Here is a 22,775-nt window from a genome sequence, read left to right as displayed (position 1 = left end):
GTTATAATACCCCTTGTAAAATCTACTGTTATTAATCTTACTATTTTAATGTACTCTATAAGCTTAGTTAGCTTACTAGTAACAGTGTTATTACATAACTAATTCTTCTATAGTTAAAAAGCCTTTATTATTAATACTAATAGTTAATTTCTTTTTATTATAATAGTCTCCTTAGCCTATAAAAAGCACTGCTTACACTTACATAAAGTTACTAAAATTAATAAGAAATTAAGGGCAATCTTATAAAAAATAAAGTAGTAAAGTTAACTTTACTACTGCTACTACTTAAGCAGCTAAGTAAGCAGCTAATCTCTAGCATACTTATCTTTTACTAGAGAATTAAGGTAGAAGTCTAACTTATTAACTTTCTACCTCCTCTTTAAGCTACAACCCTTATTATTATAAAGGATAGTAAGGTTAACTAAGAGGGCCTTTTTAAAGCGCTTATTATGTAGGTTGCTGTAAGCTACTAAGAGCTTCCTCTATAATATCTCTAGCAACACTGCCTCTTTTTTCTCCTCTTCCTTTTTAAAGGTCTTTAAGTAGTGTGTATAGATCTTCTAAATAGACAACTTTATATGCTTATACTAAGATAGGTAGTGTTTCTAGTAGTCTTTAAACTAGAGAAGGCAGAGAGACAGGTTAAGAATAGTTACCACACAGTAGTAAGAGATCTCTAGCTCTAAAACAAGAGTTTTCTAGTACGTAGTAAGCTTCTTAATGCTAAAGGCAACGCTGTTTTTAAGGTAGTTGCTGTAGTGCTTATAAAATAGGCGCTCTCTCTACGCTTTAAGCTTATTATTAATTACCTGTAGGTATATAATTATTTACTATAAGCTGCTGTAGCCTAATTTGCTAGCGCTGCCTTTAAGGTGTTTAGTTATTTTATAAAAGATCTTTAAAAAGTCTTTTATGTGCTCTACCTCTACCTATTTATTATTAGTAAGGCTATTAAGTAAAGGATTATAACTGTTATCTTTAATATTATTATTAACTTTATTAGTAAGGCCTATGTTATAGCGCTTAGATTAGATAAAGCGCTAGATAAGCTCTTTAAGTTTAAAATAACATAGAATTATAAGATAAACAGAATGCTACTGTACGCTGCTATCTTATAGTAGATTTAGTGTACTAAAGCTCTAGAGGACATCCTTCTTACTTAGTGTAGTTATAATAGCTGTAAAGCTATTACAACACTTGTTTAAGCAAAGGACTAAGTTATAAAAGTTATAAAGCTTTCTAACAACTCTATGCTATTAATAAAGCTTAAATTAATTCTAAAAAGCTACATTAGCTAGCTCTTATTTCTATAAGCTTATATTATTGCTGTAGATAACTGCCTTAACAATAATTTAAATAGTATGGCTAGCGCAGCGTATTTAGTTGTTGCTGCTAAAGTTAAGAGTTATATGTAAGTTAAGATAATTAATAAGCTAGATGTTATTATTTAACATGTTATCTGCTATAAAGCAGTAGAATTTTAACTTAATATTATACTCCTAAAGAACCTTAATAATAGTACATGCTTAATTTACACTAGTCTTGTTGCTGTATAGGTTTTTAAAGCTAATAAGTAGGTCTTGCAGCTAGGTGTTAGCATCTATGTACGCATCTATAAGCTGTATAAGCTAAGTTTAATAAGGCTTACTTACTAATAAAATGCGCAATAACTCCTAGCATTAAAAGGTAGTTAGGACTACTCTACTTATCTAGGCTTAACACAATTTTGCTATAAGCTTTATATAACATAGTCTAAATCTCCTCTTTTTACTCTATAAAACTATTATAAAGATATTATAATAGCATAGTTAAAAAAGTAAAAAAAGTGTTAAGAAGATTAAGTTACTTTTAGGTAATAAGACTTTAACATCTAGCTAAGGTTAATTACTACAGCAACTAATTAGATACAACCACCTAGTTAACAAACGCCTGCGCTAGAGCACCCTCCTGCCACAGCGTATAAGCTACCTGCCGCCTTGCTCCTGCTACCTCTACTGCTGCTACAAAGGGATTTAAAGGCCTCTAAGGGCTATCTAGCAGTACGCTAATGTTAGCATTAATCTTATAAACTACCTTAAGATGCTTTACTATATAGATGTTGCTATTAACAAGTTTAGCTGCCTTTTAAACACTAGCTTTATAGCAAGCTTAATAGAGCTATAGCTGCTTCTTCTTACTTGCCTTAGTAACATGCTACAGATCTGCACTGTATCTCTATATAAATAACACCTTCTAGCGCCTAAGAAGTTGCAACTTATGCTTTATATAATATCCTAGCTAATCTGCGCTTAATTTAACGCTAGAACACTATATATTATCCTAGTTAATTTTAAAGGCAATTCTAATGTTATAGCAGGCATTATTTAGGTGCTCCTTAGCCTAGGTATCTTACATATGCTTTAAAGGAGTTGCTTCACGCGAGGACAGCGTAGATGGACTAGGTGAGGCTATGCAGGCCTTCTCTAAGCGTTGGGATGAGGCAGCATGATATATCTAGGTGGCAGAACGGCTGGATGAGGCATGTGAGGATGAGGCATGTAAGAATAAGGCTTGTAAGGATAAGGCCTGCAAGGATAGGGCCTGCAAGGTGGTAACACGCTAAGATAACTGTGTTGTTAATTAAGATAAGAATTAGGACATTATAATAGGCAAAAAAATAATGTAGATAGCATAGTTACTAAATTTATTAGAAGATTGCTAACAAAATAGGCAATAATAGCATTCTCTGCATTAATCTCTAAACACAAGCCCCCTAGCCCTTAGCAACCTGCCTTTAACCGCCTAAAACTACTAAAATCCTATATAACTACTGTAAACAGTTAGTACAGCAGCCTCACGTATAGTACAGTATACTAAGTAGATGCCCTGTACGTACGTACGTGACCAAAATCAGTGTACTGCAGTACTGTACTATTAGGTGTACTAACGGTTGGACACACTGATTTTACTAGGCAAAACATACTATAACGCATTTGTATAATGTTTTTTAAAGATCTAAGGAGTAAAGGGTTATTTTATATAACTATATTATAACTACTTTTTATAGCAACTGCCTTCACTACAGCGTTGTACAATAATTGTAGATACTTACTGCCACCACTACTCTTCCACATTTACTACTACTATAGCAGTAGCAGCAATAACAACAGTAACAACAGCAATAATAGCAGCAACAGTAATAGCAGTAGCAGCAGTAATAATAATAATAATAATAATAATGTAAGCATTAAGCCTATAGTATTTTAATTACTTTTATTATATAAAGCTAACACTTAAAATAAGGCTTTTATTTTTTATAATACTGCTGTTACTGCTGCTAACTAAGCTAGCGCTAATATTAATTCTGTTCTATATATAGGACAGCAGCAGCTAGCCCTACTAGCTTATAGTCTACAGGCCTGTGCATTGCTAGCCTTTTTAGAGCAGGATGTAAAGTTTATATATAGCAGTATATCTCTTTATTAAATAGCTTTATATAGGCTTTTATATATTAACACTATCCTTATATAATCTTGTAGAAGGGCAGTAGACAACTTATGTAGCGCATGCTATAGTGCTGTCTTAGGCCCACAACTGTTCCTAGAGTGCTGCTGCGCTAAGAGGCACTTTAGTAAAGCATATAGTAATTGTAAATAGTGTAACTATACTAGTTCCTACTTTATAAAAGAAAAAGGTAATAATAAGCTAGCTAGTAAACTTTTATATTTAGGCTACAGCCTAGAGATTAGTAGTGCTAGTAATAATTTATAGTAGTAGCTTATTTTTATTAAAGATAAACCTACTAAGGCTTTAGCTAATAATATAATAGTTCTAGCTTAAAGTATATATAATATTTTTTTTAAAAATAGTAAAGTGCTTTAGCTATAAAAGTTATTTATAGCACTTAGCTATATAAAGATGTTTATAGCACTTAGTTAAGGCCTGTACCTCTACGCAGTAACTAGAATAAGTAGCTGTTAAATAGTAAAACTAAACTAAACTAGTAAATAAAAAAAATAAATTAAATTATTATATAAAATATACTACTTCTTAATACTATAAAGCTAATAAGGCACTTAAGAATTAACATTAAATAGCTAAAATAGTGCTTACTTATAATTATATAAAAGCATTTCTTTATTTTTTTTATTTTTAATAAAGCTTAATTTTTACTTAACTTTTTTTTTTTTTACTAGCTTCTTCTTTTTCTTAACTTTAGTCTACTTAGTAGGGGGTTTATATAAAAAGATTTTATTTTAAGCTACTATAGTTACTTTATATACTAAGTATAAAGTTATGCTTTAGTTACCCTTTTTAAAGTATCTACTTTTTAGTAAGTTCTTAATTATATAATAATCTTTAGCACTTTTTAGAAGATGTGTAATATAATTTTTACTAATATTTATAATAAGATATAGTTTAGAATAGCTTTTAGTAATTAAAAAATTAAATTATATAAGCTTTTTAAAAAGGCTATTTTTAATAAACTTAGTATAGCTTATAAAAAGTGTGTTTTAAAGCTATATCTAGGTCTAATCTACTATGTATTAGATATTAGCTAATATATAAGAGAGTATTATATGTAGCTGTTTAATACTATTAATTTACTTACACTTATTAATTACTTTATATTATATAAAGTAGAGGATTACAAGAATAGAAAGCTTAGCTATTATATAGCCTTAAATAAAAAGTAAAAATGTACACTAGATTAACTACTAATATGCTAATTCTGCTAGTGTATGTAAAGTGTAATGATTCTCATGAATCGCTCCATCTTGGGTCGCCGGAACTTCCGGAAGGCCTCCGTATCGGCCCTGACCCCGACCTGGCCCCGACCCCTGCTGTTACCCCTATTCCCTCATGTATTTAGTCGCACCTCGCCCCTGTAGCTAGCTCGGTAGTTTTCTGATATCCTTTCGTACAAGGCCTATAGGTGTTAATGGCATTCCCAGGTTCTAAGTCCCCACGCACTCCCATATGCCTCTAAGTGGATTCATACCGCATTCGGACCCATTGTCTTGCCTGCGCCGTTACATAAAGTAGCTTATATAAAAGAGATAAACATTTTTTTTTTTACACTTTTAAGTATATTTTTTTAGACAGATTATCTCTTCTTTATCTTATATAATTTATGTAGGTGTAAGAGGTTAAATTTAAACACTATAGTCTAAATAAAACTTATATTTAGTAGACTACTTACTATAAAACTATTCTATAGTAGAATAAAACTTATTTTAGGCACTTATAACGTACTTCATAGGCGAGTCGCTCACACACCCGAGTCGCTTACTTTTGCCAAGACCCCACCCTAACAAACTCTATTATGGCCTATAACAACCCGCTCTGGCACTATATAGTACAGTACAGCCTAGAATATTATTTAGATACTACTTCTGCTTCTTACTTACACATTTGCGCGTTATGCCTAGTCTAATTGCACTATCTGCAGCACCTTTAGGATAGCTTACCTACTTTAGCTTACACCTACTTCTTTGCCTTCTTTCTATTACTGCGCGCTTTAAACTCCTTTAGAGCTATTAAGTGTAGGCTTTTTTAAATTATTAAAGTTTTTTTTACTTTAATTTACTTTTTTTTATGTAATTTATGTTATGTAGTAGCCTTATTAGCTACTTAAAGCTTAGTAATTTCTTATTACACTAACACTAGCTTATGTATAATTATTACTGCTCCTTTTAAGACTTTTTTAAACACCTTAACTATAAAAGTTAGTAAACTATTTATATGCTTTTAAATTTTTATTTTTATAAGTATTAATTATAACCTAAGTTTTAAAGTATTACTTAGGGTTTATAACTACTAGGGCTTGTTATATATAGGTAGTAGTAGTAATAGAGTGCGTAACTTTACATTAAGGCCTATTATAACTTATTATAAGTTAAAAAAAACTAATTTAGCGCTTTAAAACTTTTCTTAAATATTACTAAAAGTAATTATAGCATTATAAGCTACTTTAAAGCATAGTAAGAACTTTATTTTTATAATATAAGTAATTTAGTTATGTATAAGGTTTTTAGCTTAGCGCTTATATGCTTTTTTTAAAAAAGTAAAACAACCTACATTAAGTAGCTATAAGAGGTGTAATAAGTAAAAAAGTATATAAATAGTAATAATCTTAACGTACCTAACGGGTTGGCCGGCCACACGGGTTGGCCGGCCACTTTTGCTAAGCCCCTACTAAAACCACCCCATTCTCTCGCAAAACAGCCCACTTTAGCCCTGTATAGAGTAATACAACACAAGATATTATTTAGAGTCTACTTCTGCTACTTTCTTACATGTACGCAAGTTATGCCTAGTCTAATTGCACTGCCTGCATTGCCTTTAACTTAGCTTACCTCCTTTAGCGCGCACCTGCGTCTTTAGCTTCTTCCTATTACTACGCGCTCTAAACTCCTTTAGAGCAGTTAGATAAGCCCTATCCTTAACTATTAAAGTCTTTTCTGCCTAAATCTGCTTCCTTTTATGCAATCTATGTTATGTGGCAGCCTTATTTGCTGCTTAAAGCTTTATAATCTCCTTTTACGCTAACACTAGCTTATGCGCAATAATTGCTGCCCCCTTTAAGACCTTCTTAAAGGCCTTTACTATAGATGTTAGTAAGCTATCTACATACCTCTAAATTCTTGCCTTTATAAGCATTAATTACAACCTAAATTTAAGGGTATTACTTAAGGTTTACAACTGCTAGGGCTTGTTATTAATAGGTAGTAGTAGTAATAGAGTACGCAACTAGATGTTAAGGGCTATTTTAACCTATTCTAGGTTAAATAGGACTAAACTAGCGCCTTAAAACTCTCCTTAGATATTACTAAGAGTAATTGCTGCATTATAGGCGCGTATAAAGCATAGTAGGAACTTAAGTTTTATAATGTAGGTAATTTAGTTGCGCATAAGATCTTTAGCTTAGCACCTATACACCTTCTTTAAAGGGGCAAAACAACCTACATTAAGAGGCTATAAGAGGTGCAATAAGTGTAAAGGCATGTAGATAGTAATAATCTTGTTCTTTTTATAGTACTACTAGAAATTAAGCAAGTTGTAGCTTTTATAGCTGTTAATAATAAGAAGCTAATAAGCGCTTACAACCCTCTTCTTTATATGCTTATTAAAGTGCTTTAACTACTGCAGCCTAAGCTTATTTGTTGTCTAGCTGTTCTTAGAGACTATAATAACCTAGTTCTAAAGCAGATTCTCCTTCTTGTACTAAGCAGAGAGGTAATAGCAGCCCTTAAAGATAATAAAGGGTAAAATAGCCTACCTTATTATATTAATGCCTTAGATAACTGTTATCTACTCTCTATTACTTTACTGTATTGCCTTTAGCTGTCCTTGTCTCTCTAAAGCTGTAATAACTGCTCTAGTTAATATCTAGCCTATTATAAAGCCTAACTTGTTAAAGTTATATGTGTCTTTATCCTAGATACTATACTTAGCTTTTATGTTAGCTACTAGGCAAAACTAGCCCTAGATAACCTCTAGATCCTTATAAAGCGCTCTCTTATAATTATACTTGTAATTAAACTTTATTATAAACTTAGGGCAGTGCTTAACCTACATACTAGGCTAGTTTAAGCTAACCTAGCCTAGATTACGCTTAGTGCGCAAGGAATTAGCTATATTAGCTATAGCTGTGAGCCTAGGAGGAAATCTGCGCGTAATAAGCTTAAGTATGTACTTAACAACTACCTCCTCTTTAAGCTTAGTTAGATTCCTTAATTTAGGCTAGCATTCTGCTTCTAAAGGCTGTCCAGCGCGTTAATTACTTAGTGTTGTGTAAGAGACATTATAGATAGCTGCAGCGCGTTATAAGGAGAGTTTTAAGTCTTATTTAAGAGCCTAAAGAGCAAGCTGTATCTAACATTCTTTAGAAGATTTAATCTAGTGTTGTTGTTAAGGCATTATGTAGATAGGTAGAGTGTAGTGGGGGCTTAGTAAAAGTGGCCGGCCAACCCGTGTGGCCGGCCAACCCGTTAGGTACGTTATTATTTTTATAGTATTACTAAAAATAAAGTAAGTTATAGCTTTTATAGCTGTTAATAACTAGCAGATAGTAGCTACTAACAGTACACTTCTTTATATGCGCGTTAAAGTGCTTTAACTAGTTTAGACTAAGCTAATTAGTAGTCTAGCTGCGCTTAAAGATTATAATAACTTAATTTTAAAGTAAATTTTTCTTTTTATACTAGTTTAAAAAGTAGTTACTACCTTAAAAAATAATAAAAGGCAGAATAGCCCACCTTTTAGCATTAATGCCCTAGATAGCTGTTGTCTACTCTTAGTTGCCTAGCTAGACTGCTTTTAGCTATCCTTATCTCTCTAAACTTATAACAACTACTTTAGTAGATATTTAGCTTATTATAAACTCTATCTTATTAAAGTTATATATGTTATTATCTTAAATGCTATACTTAGCTTTAATATTCTTTATAAAGTTAAACTAGCCTTAAATTATTATAAGATTTTTATAAAAAGCTTTTTTATAGTTATACTTACACTTAAACTTTACTTTAAGCTTTAAGTAATGCTTAATAAATATATTAAGCTAGTTTATGCTAACATAGCCTATATTATGCTTAGTGTGTAAAGAATTAGCTATATTAGCTATAGCTACTAGCTAGGGGGGAAATTCTTATGCATCTAGCTTAAGTATGTGCTAAATAATTACCTACTTTTTATTATTATCTAGCTTTTATAAGTTAGCTATATAATTAGCTTAGAAAGGTTGTTTAGTGTGTTAGTTACTTATTATTTTTTAAAAGACCTTATAGATAGCTGCAGCGTGTTAGTTAAAAAGTATTACATTTTATTTAAAAGCCTAAAGTATAAGCTATATCTAATGTTCCTTTAACATGTTTAAGTAGTGTTGTTAGGAATGCATTAGTGTAGGAAAAGTAGTATAGTAGGGTCTTAGCAAAAGTAAGTAACTCAGGTGTGTGAGCGACTTGCCCATGAAGTACGTTAGTAATAATAGATTATATGTTATATAAAAGAAAAAACTAAAAAAAGAACTAAAAAAGAAACTATAAAAAAATTTAAATATACTATAAAAAAAATAAAGGCTTAGTTACTACATCTATATAAATTTACTAAGCTAAATTAAAATTAATAAGCATTTTTTTACTAAAGTTAGTTTTAAAATTAACATCTTAAACTATGTCTTAATTACTTTAGTTAAATTAAATACTTTTATATTAAGTATATTATATAAAACCTTACTTACTAATTTTACACTTTAATAAGTAACTTAAGTAAAGATAGTATAGGCTAAAGACTATTCTAGATATAGTATTATGCTTTTACTTAAAGCTAAAAATAAACATTTAGATATAGTGTTATATAATTCTAAAAGTTAGAGTAAGCTGCAGCTACGCTGTTAAATCTAAGTAAATCTAGTACCCTATTGCACTACTAAAGCATATCCTGTAGGAGGTAGGCATTTATATTCTAACTATTAACCCTTTTTTTAATTATATAAAGCTAATTAGCATTAAATAAAAAAGCCTAGTTTTAGACATAAGCTTTAAAATAGTAATAAAGCATAAAAAGCTTTTTAACTATGCTATTTAAACAGTTCTTTTACTTTTAATTAAATATGTGTTTTATAGTTATATAAAGCTATATAGTTTCTTATAAAGTATAAAAATATATATAACGTACCTAACAGGTTGGCCGGCCACACGGGTTGGCCGGCCACTTTTGCCAAGCCCCCACTAAAACCACCCTATTGTCTCGCAAAACAGCCTACTTTAGCCCTGTATAAAGTAATACAACACAAGATATTATTTAGAGTCTACTTTTACTACTTGCTTACACGTACGCAAGTTATGCCTAGTCTAATTGCACTGCCTGCATTGCCTTTAACTTAGCTTACTTTCTTTAGCGCGCACCTGCGTCTTTAGCTTCTTCCTATTACTACGCGCTCTAAACTCCTTTAAAGCAGTTAGACAAGCCCTATCCTTAACTATTAAGGTTTTTTCTGCCTAAATCTGCTTCCTTTTATGCAATCTATGTTATGTAGTAGCCTTATTTACTGCTTAAAGCTCTGTAATCTTATAGCCTACTCTATTATATTAATGCCCTAGATAACTGTTGTCTACTCTTTATTACTTTACTATATTGCCTTTAGCTGTCCTTATTTCTTTAAAGCTGTAATAACTGCTCTAGTTAATATCTAGCCTATTATAAAGCCTAACTTATTAAAGTTATACCTGTCTTTATTCTAGATACTATACTTAGCTTTTATGTTAGCTACTAGGCAAAACTAGCCTTAGATAACCTCTAGATCCTTATAAAGCGCTCTTTTATAATTATACTTATAATTAAACTTTATTGTAAACTTAGGGCAGTGCTTAACCTACATACTAGTCTAGTTTAAGCTAACCTAGCCTAAATTACACTCTGTGGGCAAGGAATTAGCTATATTAGCTATAGCTGTAAGCTTAGGGGGAAATCTGTGTGTAATAAGCTTAAGTATGTACTTAACAACTACCTTTTTCTTAAGCTTAGTTAGATTCCTTAATTTAGGCTAGCATTCTGCTTATAAAGGCTGTCTAGCGCGTTAATTGCTTAGTGTTGTGTAAGAGACATTATAGATAGCTGCAGCGCGTTGTAAGGAGAGTTTTAAGTCTTATTTAAGAGCCTAAAGAGCAAGCTATATCTAACGTTCTTTAGAAGATTTAATCTAGTGTTGTTGTTAAGGCATTATGTAGATAGGTAGAGGTTGGTGGGGGCTTGGCAAAAGTGGCCGGCCAACCCGTGTGGCCGGCCAACCCGTTAGGTACGTTAGTATAAATAGTAAGCTAATTAGCTAAGCTATTTTTTAAAAAAAAGCTTTAAGTTTAAAAGTAGTAAAAGTAATTCTACTTAAAGTAAAATAAAGTAATAAGTATTATATAAAATACTAACTTACTAATAAAAAAAAAAGCTTTTTAAAAGTTACTACTACTAAGCTTTAATTTACTAATTTAATATACTTATGCTATAAAGGTAGCACTAATTAAATAAAAGCTTAAGCTTTATAAACTTTTAAAGCTAGTAATAAGTATTTACTAGTATAACTATTTCTATTTTTTAATTAAATTATATAAAATATAGTTACTACTTTATTTTTTTAAGTGTCTTAAAAAACTAGTAAAGGCAGCTAATAGTAGTATAAGTAAAGATTCTAACATAAATCTATATAATGTATTATAAGTACGCGTTAATACATGTATAGATCTCTACACTATACAGTTTTAGCTTACTATAGCTATTAATAGACTAGATAAAGTTTAGGCTAGAAACAATATACTCTCTATAGTGTTACTGCAGGTTGCGCTTGCAGCGCTCTACTGCCTTATAGTTTATTATATAATAGATGTAAAATAACTAGTTTTATATAATAATATAGCTACATTAATAAAAGTGTGTATAAAGATACTTTTACTTATACTTATTAATAACACTTTTTTTTAGCTTTTAACTAATAAGTTATTATATAAGCTTATCTACTTACTAGCTTTATTTAACACTTTACACTTTTTTATATAATTTAAGCTTAAATTAAAGTTATATAAGTATATATTTTTTAATTTAAAAGCTTTTATTATGTAGTATATAAAGCATATCTAAATTTTTAAGCCTAACTTTAAAAAATAGCACTTAAATTTAATTCTTAACTTTATCTTTAACTTTAGTAAAAAAGTGTTACTTTATATTTTATATTTAAAACTACTACTTAATTATATAAAAAGTAACATAGACTTAAACTTTTTAAGAAAGTAAGTAGCTATTTATATATATGTAACACTTTTATAGAAAAGCCTAAGTAGATAAAGTTAGTATAGTTTAAGGTTAATCTTAGAATGTCCTCCTACATTGCTACTATATTAGTAAGCACTTATATAATGTAACTATTTAGAAGACGCTTACTAGGCATTATAAAATTAACATGTATAAACGTGTATAAAATAATTATAAAGTTATAAGTAGCTAAAGGCTATAATTATATGCAGGGTAACTAAAGAATTTTTAAATTAGTAATTAGTTTTTTCCCTTCACTAGCTAACAGTCCGCCGTAGACACCAGCCGCCCGGCGCTTATCGATATAGTAGACACTGCGGCGGCGCGTGCATGTGATCAGGCCTTGAACGACAGCTCTTCAGAACTATAGCATGGCGCCCACAATATCTCACGACATCAAAAATCATGAACGAGATTTGGCTATACGTCGCGAGAACACTATCTATCTCGCGGCTTGGATGGCTGTGGATTCTGATAAGAACTTATTATTTTCTGCAATTTCGATTATTTCAGTTCTCGCCGCACACCGCATCTCCCGAATCAAACGTTAGAATTTGAGGGCAGACTACGAGACCTCGGGGCTGAGGCCAGGAAAAGTGTTGAATCCAAAAAGAGCCCCAAGAAGCACGAAATTCTTATTGAGCCATCGTAAGATCAGAATCCAACGGATGAGCAAGGGCTGAAATTGCTTCATGATATACATACGAAGCCCTTTGGGAACCATGAGAGCATTCTAAAGCTGTGTGGTGGAAGAGTCACTAACGTGTACTGGACTAAACTTTGCTTCTAGATTCGCAGGTTGTAACTCTTTGCCAGCCACGCCTAAAAACCCGGAAGGCTTACAAGTCGACATTTCTTTGGAAAGGGACCGCATAATCGAGTCGTGTTTGGGAAAGCGCAAGATGACCGAAGATAGCCAAGTCCGTAGACAACTCCCGGTTCCCGGTGTTCTTTCCAGATTTGTTAGAGATGGTATTCCGCCATAAAGCCCATATGTTACAGCTTGCAAAAAGACACGCGAATTCAGAAGAAATTAATTTGCGTTACTAGGAGAGGCAGATCTAATCGTTGGTCACATGAACATTGTGATTGTTTTAGTCTTCATCACCGGAGCTGTCACTAGTTTGTGCAAACTTCGAGTGAAGTCAGATCATGTCCAACTTGGAACTATTGCAGCATTCACCGCGGCATTTGCTTTTGGCTTAGGTGTTTTGACCAATGCTAAGAGGGCTGTGATATTGGCGGGCAAGGTAGCGTATACTGCAGTTCTTGTTGTCGTGCCTAGAAATCTGAGCGTCAATAGTAGGAACATAGCATAGCAATTCTCACATTATCGTCTGAATGGTAGCCAATATGGTTATCGAAGTTTGTCCAGTTGTTCCTAAGACCGTCGGGGACACATCAATCAGACATACAGCCCTTGAAAGGGATGGAATTGACAAGGACGGGGACACCAGGACACACCCCGCCTCCACCTTGATGTGTAGTCCTGTTTTAAGGATAAGCGCTCAGAATAGGCTTCATCTCAGGGTTGCCCTGCGAAATATTCATTTTTCGTGATGCACAGACGTCCCAAACAACTCCCCCATTTCTTCTGCCTGACCCACTCCATTGGCCTTATAAGCCAAGCTCCGTGTCCTCCGCTAAGGCGACAGATATCTTGAAATATTTTGAAATACATCAAATCCATTCCTAGATCGAGTTCACCTTCCCTCGGGCCTTACTTGAAACAAACAGAGCGGTAAGCCTAAAAATCGGCGGGACGCCTTGGCGGTTACCAATATTTGACGCCGTGGCTTGCCTATCAAGATCCCAGCTTGAGGTCGAGCATCTGGAATGGTGCGGTCTTCCACCCTGAGGCACGATAGCCGGTGACCGGGAACATGGTATATGCTAAAACCCCAGGATGGTCGTTGAAATCCAGCAACGAGTCTAGTGTGAGGGGATATGAGATACGAAGAAAGCCGCATACTATGACCGCAGTCAAGCGCTAGGGGTCGATCTCAGTTCTACTGACGGAATGCTACTGTTTTCGTAAGTTGTCAATTACAACCGAGGAAGCGGAAAATAGACACTGGAAATATTCTCCAAATGGAGAGGCTTGGTAAAAATAGTTTGATTTCGCCGCCACACAACGCCGCCGTTTACAGTGGCGTCACGCCTAGGTCTCTCAACCCTACAATTTCGTTCTCTCTTCTCAAAGATAATAATAATAATGCCAATGCCAATGCTAATGACGCTAATGTTCTCTATATTATCATAATAGATATCACAAATATGTAACATAAGGAATGTGAGAACAGAAAGATGAAGAACCCGATTTGCGCCTGGTGTTAACCCCCACTTACCAAGCACTCTTCGGTTTATCTGCGTATCCTACCAACATCGGAGCTCCTACTGGGGCTTCTTGACTGCGAAGCCAAACGATACTTTGCTGTGAATGAATAGTGATAACTATTGCGTCCCTACGCTACCGGAGTCCGGCTCGACCTCCTCGCTCGATTCGCTGAATCGACGGGCGACGGTTGCTGTCCTGCTGGAGGGAGACGAGTTGCTCACAGCTCAGTGTTCGTAAAAAGAAAGTCGGGTTTTATCATCTAATATGACGGCTATTTTTTCGCACCAAGGACGGATGCTTTCCAGCCTTTAGAAGCTGGGGGGTCGACATCAAAGGTGCTGGTGATAGTCGTGGTTGTCTTAGCTTTCTGTGAGGAGTCTGGCAGACCCTTTTCCACATCTCGAAGTGGGCGTTGAGACCTGGCTGGAGGCGGCGAGTTGAGTCGAACGCCGGTGCGTCGGTTTTGACGTTTGGTGGAGACATCTGAGCGGCCAGTGAGGCGACGAGAAGCACGTCGAATAGATTGGCGAACGTCCCATTGGCGTTTCTTCGCGAGCCAAAAGAGGATCGCAGAGATAGCTAGCACATGGAGTTAGCTTTAGGTTCCAGGACGAGGTTGGCTCAAATGCTTACTTCCTCCAACGGCTACTAGGACTGCAACTGTGATGATGGCCGCGAGACCACCCTTCGATAGAGTGAATGCACCCTTCGCACTTCCTGCTGCTCCAGCATCGTTCGGGTCAAGGGGATTGTCGTCGCCTCCATTATATCCTTGATTTGGTGTTCGCTGAGAGGTGGGAGCGGCGTCCGTTGCAGTGGCAGTGGTAGTATGTGTGAGGGTTGAGGTGAGTTGCACCGTCTCCTGGGCTAGGACCAGGAGGGGTAGGAAGCACAAGGAGAGAAAGGCTGATCTGAACCCCATGACGAAAACGCAAACAATAAGGATATAGATTATCTTCTGTCGTACGATTGTGGTGTTGTCTTGCAGTCGCCGCGTAAAAAATGGTGCAAAGATCAACTCAACTCGTACAGAGGATTAGACAAGTCCAACACAGCGACAGCTCACCTCTATATTTGCGCCCGTCGTCGACAGCTTTTACCCTACCAATGCCCCGCGACGAGTAAGGTGCCAGCGGCTACCACATCACACATCTCGCACGGGTGTGACGGCTTGGGCGGCCTGCGGGGGGGCTTGCATCTAGGAGCGTGCTTATTTTGGCGCATTGTCGCTCGAAAATACATATCTTGGGACAGCGGGGGATTATGATTGGAATGTGCAGGAAGATGCGGGCGGCTATGGTGTTGAGGAGACTGGTCGCCAGGATGTCAATGCAGGATGCATCTCGGCTGCACGACACCCGATTGGCCGGCGAATTTCCGGCGCCTGTGCGGGCCTTTTTTTGGCTCCAGGGGCACGCTCGTGCTCAAGTCTCGAACACAAACCTTTATCATCTCTCATGCCAGCGCTGTCCTGGCATCGCGATAGGCGAGACCGTGTTTAATGCTAATAGACATGGCATCATGGAAAGACTTGTTGGTGTTTCTTCTCCGCCCCACAAGACCGACGATGAGTATGCCTTGGCGCTGTTTTAAACGACTTGTTCGACGAGCCAGAGACGGAAGGGAAGTTGCAATACGAGTGCCATGTGATATGGTGGCAGGGAGAGACTGCAATTACTAGCGTTGGATGTACGCTCTGTATCGACGACTCATGGTATGTATTACCTTCGGTAGGTTGTGCCCCGTCCAGTATACCCATCTAGTAATTGTGGCAACTTCAATAGAGAAAGAGGCTCAGATGGGAGTGTGAACGTAAGTGAGGTTCTAAGTCCTACCGATCTGTTTAACTATAATGTTCGTGATATCAGGCGAGTGGACAGCGGTGAGGTTGAGTTGGAGAGAAGACTCGCGACTGCCTCCTTCGTGCAAGGAAGGAAGAAAATTTCACTTCCGCTTCGAACAAAACTCCCCTTCTCTCTCATCCCTATCCCCACCTCACCCCTCATCCTTACTGTATTTACATCAAATCGTCTAACTCTTTCCGCACACTTTGCCGGAAAATTCGCCAGTCTCTGCGTACGGTGCTTCCATGGCTGAGGCTTCCGAATCGAGCATGCCCCCGCCAGTCAAACGCCCATCGGGACTGCGTAATGAGATCCACCAAGAATCCACTGACGATGACCGAGATCCTGGGCATAGCTATGTCCAAGTCCTGGACAGTGACCTCATCGTTCCTGACACTCGGCTGGAGAATTTTGAGCCTGACAGTGGGAATGTGGAGGGAACCGGAGAGCTAAACGGCCAACTTAGTCCTCGGTCTCAAGCTATCATTGCCAAAAACAGTGCCTCGAATTCCCGGAATGCTGTGAAGCCCGTCCTGTTCCCAGTCAATAACTTGTGTAGGCCAACCCAAGCCGGAGCAAATGAACATGCCGTCTCAGGATTCAAGTTTGTTCCACCCCCACGACCAGCAGGGCCTAGCAAGACCATGTCGGACGGAGCCCATGGTACAAAGCTATTTGCCCAGCCAGTACCTGCCAGTACTGGTCTGCAGTCAATGAGTGATAACGCGGCTCAAGGCGAGTCTGCTAGTCCTAATAACCGAAGATATGCTGCTGACAGTATCCTCATCTAGGTGACCATGTACACCAGCCTCCCCAGAAACAGCCTTGCTGTCGCCCTGGGAGACTTATCGAGCAATCCCAGCTAAGTCAGAGTGGTTCTTCGACATCCACCGAACCCGTGAATGAGGAAGCTGGAGATTCTGAGGGAGTTTTGGCCGTTGACGCGACAAAGTGAGTTCTTCTAGAAAACCTTCATCTTCCCCTAATCCCATAGCCGGAAGATTAAGGCTAACATTCAATACCAGGGCGTCGTTCTCCGAACCATCAACCCAGCTTCAACAAGAAGCTCGAGAGTCACACCGCCCAATCCCCGCTTCGGCTCCAGTCTCTTGCACAGCTACCCAGAAATCTCGTTCCTCTGGCAAGAAGGGGAAGTGGGTGTGCAAACCTCAACTCGATACTCAACCTTGTTCGTCTCCGAAAGGCGACCACGTGGTGGATTCCATTATGAGACCTGGCTTCTCTAACGCTGATTCCAAAGGTCACAACTGTACTCCCCACCCAGCCGCTATATCTATTCCATCACTCCGTCGTGAGGGCATGATGAACTCCACTCCAGAGCAAATCGAGGATGCACGTGTTGATGTGCAAGGTATTGAACACCAGGATCTTGCTATTCTTCAACCCGAAAATTCCACCCCTTCGGAAGGCCCCGTGACTGCTGTGGGTGCTCCAATCTCTCCTACTTCTCTGCAGGCCAATGCATCGCAGGCTATCCTCCACGAGGTGTCCGCTCGTCCTAAGCCAAGCAAGATTACCAAGTCTCAGAAGCAGAAACGGAATGCAACGGTTTTACATGCTCCTATCCCGAGACAGGGAAATGGCAACAGCGGAACCATGTTCCAATCAGCATTCGAGTGCCAACTTCAAAACCTTCGACTGGCCCACTACGCCGACAAATGTAGAATTGAATATACCTATACTACCACAGATAGAGCCCAGCAACGCACCATTGCCGCGCTCGAAGAATCCAAAGGTATTCAGAAGGACCGAATTCAAGCCCTTGAAGCTTCAGAGAAAGCTCTCCGTGCTGAACTGGAACAGCAATCGGATAGGTTGAAGAGGATGAATAAATTTGCGAAGGGTATTGACAACGACTATAATCGTTTAAAGATCGACATGAAGACCCTCCGTGGTGAGCTCAAGAGTGCATACGTCCAAGAAGCCGTAGAGATGTACGCGAAGCGACCCCAGCTTATCAGCGATTTTGAGACAACGGTCGCAGCTTTGCGGAAGAGTCAGCGATCGACAAGGGAGGTCTTGGATGAATGCCTCATTCGCCTGCGTATTTATGAGTCGAAGAACACTGGCCTTATCCAAGACCTAGAGAGGAAGAACACGATCATCGAAGAGGAGAAGCGGAAACGTGCAGATCTCGAGCACCAGGTCATCACCTCCCTTCAATCCTTGCAAAGCCGTCTTGATGACAATAACGACACCCTGATTGAGAAGTTACGTAGCTTACAAACCTCTGTCGAAAACGCGACTGTAGATGAGAGCCGAGATTCATGTCTCAAGGAGTGCCTTGATGCCTTGCAACAGCTTCGAGCCACGCCGTTTCTCACAACGAAAGACGCCCAAAAGGCCGAGGGAATGCTTCGTTTTGTTCAAGACAGGTATTTTGGAGCAATGACTTTCCCTCTCGCTGCAAAGATTAACTAGTGCAGCATCAATTCCAAGTTTGATAAGGTCTTTGACTCTGTTGATTCAACTCAATCTTCAAATCAGGACATCCGGAGCAACATTAGCGACCACTTTCAGGCTCTCAGAGCCGACATCCTCAAGTGCGGTGATGCCAATACAGAGTACGAGAGGGCTCTCCAATCCAATAAAGACTTAGACAAGCAACTACAGGCCCAGAAAGAGCAGTGTGAGAAAATGGACGACCAGCTCAAAGCTTTGCGGAAGAGTGAGGCTGACCTCAAATCATGGTCATCTTGCCTGGAGCTGGAACTCAGTACTTTGAAAGAGGCACCTTCCGACCAATACTCGGAACTCTATGACCTAGAACTGGAGGCTGCAGGTCTACGAGCCGGGCTGAACAAGGCCGAGGCCGATTTGAAAGATGCAATAGCTAAGCTTGGTGAAGCCGAATGTATCCGACAAGTTCAAGAAAATGAAGTGGCCCAATTGAAAGTGAGTGGGCTCATCATCTGTTTTGACTACGTACTAAGATTAACAGCAATCGGCTGCCGAACAGGAATCAAAGTTTGCGGACATGGTCGAGAAGGAAAAAATTGTAAGTCGTGATGTGTGTTTAAGGGGTACTCCTGGTAACAGTCTAAATAGGCCGACCAACGTGTAGAGGAATTGAAGCGACAGGGTGTCAAGAACTTGAAGAAGATCATCCAGGAGAAGGAAGCAACCTGGGGTAACCACCTCCATCGCGTGACACGTGAGAGAGACGACAATCACAAAATGCTGCAGACGACTACCAGGGAGCTCGATGCAACCCGAGAAGCCTTGCAACGATCGCAGCAGCAATTGCGTAGCATCGAATCCGACCTGACCGATCTACGTAAGGAAAAGGCCGAGATTGACTCAGCAGTGAAGACGCCCCAACGAGGCATGCAGGAGAGCGTGACTTCGTCGGCTGAGGTCGCGAGTCTCAAGGAACTAGTGAAACAGAAGACCGATGCTTTCCACACTAAAGAGCATGAGCTCAACGCCCTACGGCAAGAAAACGCCACCTTCCGAGGTCAGGTAAATGAAATGCAAGAGTCTCTAAGCAAACAAGAATCTTCTATTGATGCCATTCGCAAGAAGTTTGACACCGAGAAGGCCGAAACTCAAGAGAGGCATCAGACCGCACTGAAAGAATCACAAAATATAATTGTCGCACTGCAAAACCAAAAGAAACAAATGGAGTCAGGCTTGAAACACCCTCCCCCTACTGACAAAATCTCACCGCAAGATATCGAGGCTAGGTTCACCCTTGAGAAGAAGGCGCTGCTGGATGTTATTTCTGAATTGAAAGCCGTAAAGCAACAATATGAGACTCAATTGCAGCGCATCCGACAAGACAACGAAGAGGACAGGGAGAAGTTGGAGAGTGGACTTCGTGCTGAGATTGGCGACCTGCAGAGACGCTTAAAGCAATCTGAGACAGCTTTAATGGAGTCTGAGGCCAATACTCGCCGCATTGAAATAAAAAAGACGCAAGAGCTCGAGCTGCACAAACGACAGACAGTTACCAAGTTTAATGAATTGTCGCGCCGTGCCGACATTGCCGCAAACGCTCGTACTCAAACCGAAATTGATACTAGCGCTCTAGAGCCCCCTGCGTCTCGGTCCTCTCAACCAGCTTCAACACAAGAATTGGGAATCAGTCAGGTCATGGGTAGCTCTTCAGAGGTCTTACAGAACTTCCAGGGCGCGAAGCCTAAGAAGAAAGTCAATCGACAGGACAACTCCGTGCTTAGTGTTGACGACTTGTCACACTACCAACGTGACAGTTTGGTTACCCCAACCCAACGGGAGCATCGTGAAGAATCGCCTGACTACTTCAGTGGCGTCAATCCGTTCTTTAACGACGACTTGGGTGCTAGGGAACAACTTGATGAAAATGGCGTATCACTCCTTGGGTTTTCCGGTGAGATTGTGACGGAAACACAACAAGAGTCGGGCCCAAAGATGAACTTTGAACAATTCAACCAGAGCCTGCAGGTCGTTCCGGCGACTCAGCAGGACTTGGGGCCTTCTGTGGACTTTGAGCAATTAAACCTGAGCCTGCATCAAGAGGGAAAGCAGGTTAAGAGTTCTTCAGCCCTATCTTCGTGCGCCTCCGACATTATCGAGAAGCTGGGAGAAGAACGAATGGTCACACCGATCGGTCCAATGCGTTTCGGTGAACACCAGCGACCGAAGGAAAGTCCCGCTTACAGTTCCTCCTTCGAAACACCAATTCGCGTGGCACAAGCAAACACGGCTTCCCGGATGGCTCCCAGCACTGGACAGCCCAAGGCCTCCCAAACTTGTACTTCCAGGGGAAACCAATCGTCTTCCTACGACAACGCCAGCCCTGAATGTACGAGTACACAATTACATCAAATTCAATCTCGAATAAGTTCTGAAGCGAGACCCAGGGATGCTAGCTCTCCAGACTTCGTTCACCAACCATCCCCTGGCTCTCGTGTGACCTACGGACATTCATTTGGAAAACCGACTCCATCCAATGCTAGCCCAGCAGATTCGATCTTTCGAGCCCCTGAAAAACCATCTAGACATAAACGAAAAAGTACCGGAACTCATGGCGAACGTGATATATCCTCGAAGCGTGTCAGGGACTTGCCCCAGTCCATCGCATCTTCCTTGCCAACGAGACACGCGCCGCAAGGAACTGGGTCCTCTAGCGTGGCTTACCACTCGCAGAGCCAGATGCGATCTTCTCCTCAGGGCATGGCGAGTGGTTCGAGCTATCGTTCGACCCGCTCTTCTCGTATTAAGAGCATGTTCTGCCTCGAGCTATTGCAGCCTCGTCTTCTTGCTAACGGTTTTGTAGCATCCGGTACTCGATACGAGACACGATTCTCTCGGGAACTGGGCGGTCGCTGATTCGGTATCGTGTGAGCACTAGGCTGGGAGGACTTGTTCAACGGTATGGGTTTGATCTGCCGATTATGTTAGAGAGGCGTTATTCTAATCTAGAGACCGTCAATTAACATCTTCGGTAAAAGAGGTGGTATCTGAAATATTCCCGATACCCTAAGCGCAAACCACTGCTTGATGTGGCTGATGGAATTCTGGCCCACCTGAGAGGTCTTTACGACGCATTCATTTCCCTTCGCCTCGCATCAAATATCATGTATGGTATATGTGTTCTTCTCAGACACAGCGCGTCAGGAATCCATGGTAAGCTTTCAAAAGGTGGGACTAAAGGTAGCCCAAGGCTAACTATTCAGGCGCTATCTAGCTCATTGCTATTCTGGCGGGCGATTTTGTGAATGATGAGGTGCTTACGTATAGGGCGCATTATCGTGTTACTTGTCATGTATTGTAGTACGGAGATCAAACCGTCCAGTGGAGGGTTAGTATACGCGGCGATGATATGAACGTTCATGCTAGCCTTGGAGGACAGAGGACTACTGGCATGGCAGGCGTAGTTCTCTGTGGTGCCTCCGATAGACCAGCTTTTTAATAAGTGTATATATAGCTCATTCTACATGCCATATGCCTAAGGTAGCTTCTATATAGCATACTTCTACATGCGAGACTCAATCTAGCTCTTAATAACAAAGTTTTCTCTGATATTTGCACTCTTTCCTGAACCCACCGCTTCTAGGAAGGTTCCTTGGCCAGTCTTTTTGTGCAAGCAACGTCCTGTTCGCTCGAGAGATTTTGTTGTTGCGTCCCTTTTCTTGATCTGCTCAATACCCTACTTACTGTCCTCATCTCTAAACCTTACAACACTGTTAAGATACAGTTGTTCAATACATAAGCTACTTATCTATATCTTCTCGAAACTTTTACGGCTGCGCAGGCGGTGCGGTAGTGTGGCGATTGACTGGCTTCTGTAAGCCTTAACTTTATTTTCTGCGCATTCCTTTAGTGGTTCTAACCCCACTCCCGTTCGCCTCAAAGCGGCGCTGCTTTTTTATATTTCGGGGGTGGCTTTGGGCTTAGGGGGCCCTTGCCTGGCGCTGCTGGTTTCCTGAAAATGTGTTGTGACAATGAGAGTGTTCTCTACTGGAGCCGTCTGTCACGGGCGACGCGCGTCCCACAACGCCTCGTCTAGCATCACTCTCAAGTACGAAAGCTCTCCCAGAACTGCAAGGCAAGTCTATCCTTTCTACATCTCTTCAGCTTGCTTGACTATGCCCAAAGAGGCTGCGATGGCTAGGCGCGGTTGGAGGTGAAGGGAGACCTTGGCTCGGCGTGGGATTTCCACCAACACGGCATCGCTAACCTCGACCGAGCCAAGGGCAACTCGATAGTACGTTTCCCCTAGACTGATACGTTCTAGCAAGTTCTACGCTGTCGTGGCTCGCATGGCAACGTCAAGTTTCCTACTCTCGAGATCCTCGAAATCG

General features: G+C 39.4%; 3 protein-coding genes across 3 annotated transcripts; 2 read left to right on the top strand and 1 right to left on the bottom strand.

The window, feature by feature from the left end:
• Positions 1-11,990: 11,990 nt before the first annotated feature.
• BDR25DRAFT_353647 (uncharacterized protein) lies at positions 11,991-13,264 on the top strand (the record flags this gene model as incomplete). The annotated part of the gene is made up of 8 exons (XM_033695195.1): positions 11,991-11,997; positions 12,063-12,110; positions 12,139-12,296; positions 12,336-12,432; positions 12,462-12,525; positions 12,575-12,756; positions 12,883-13,079; positions 13,133-13,264. The coding sequence occupies 8 exons, from the start codon at positions 11,991-11,993 to the stop codon at positions 13,262-13,264; spliced, it is 885 nt and encodes a 294-aa protein (XP_033549452.1).
• Positions 13,265-14,459: 1,195 nt separating this feature from the next.
• Positions 14,460-14,918, bottom strand: BDR25DRAFT_178505 (uncharacterized protein; the record flags this gene model as incomplete). Its single annotated transcript, XM_033684189.1, has 2 exons — positions 14,460-14,701; positions 14,756-14,918. Coding segments are annotated over 2 exons (405 nt in total), but the record flags the coding sequence as incomplete, so codon positions are not given.
• A 4,504-nt stretch (positions 14,919-19,422) lies between these two features.
• On the top strand, positions 19,423-21,442 carry BDR25DRAFT_15851 (uncharacterized protein). Its single transcript, XM_033683998.1, has 2 exons — positions 19,423-21,193; positions 21,248-21,442. The coding sequence occupies exons 1-2, from the start codon at positions 19,459-19,461 to the stop codon at positions 21,298-21,300; spliced, it is 1,788 nt and encodes a 595-aa protein (XP_033549450.1). The 5' UTR covers positions 19,423-19,458; the 3' UTR covers positions 21,301-21,442.
• Positions 21,443-22,775: the final 1,333 nt, after the last annotated feature.

The sequence above is a fragment of the Lindgomyces ingoldianus genome, assembly GCF_010093535.1.
Source record: "Lindgomyces ingoldianus strain ATCC 200398 unplaced genomic scaffold BDR25scaffold_11, whole genome shotgun sequence".
In the NCBI taxonomy this organism is placed as follows: domain Eukaryota; kingdom Fungi; phylum Ascomycota; class Dothideomycetes; order Pleosporales; family Lindgomycetaceae; genus Lindgomyces; species Lindgomyces ingoldianus.
The sequence above is the reverse complement of the archived record's forward strand: the minus strand, read 5'-3'. Positions and strand labels throughout refer to the sequence as shown.

Coding starts and splice junctions, on each gene's coding strand:
- BDR25DRAFT_15851 (XM_033683998.1), top strand. CDS start 19,459: ATGCAAGAGTCTCTAAGCAAACAAGAATCTTCTATTGATGCCATTCGC. Junction 21,194..21,247: donor CCGCTCTTCTCGTATTAAGA/GCATGTTCTGCC, acceptor ACGGTTTTGTAG/CATCCGGTACTCGATACGAG.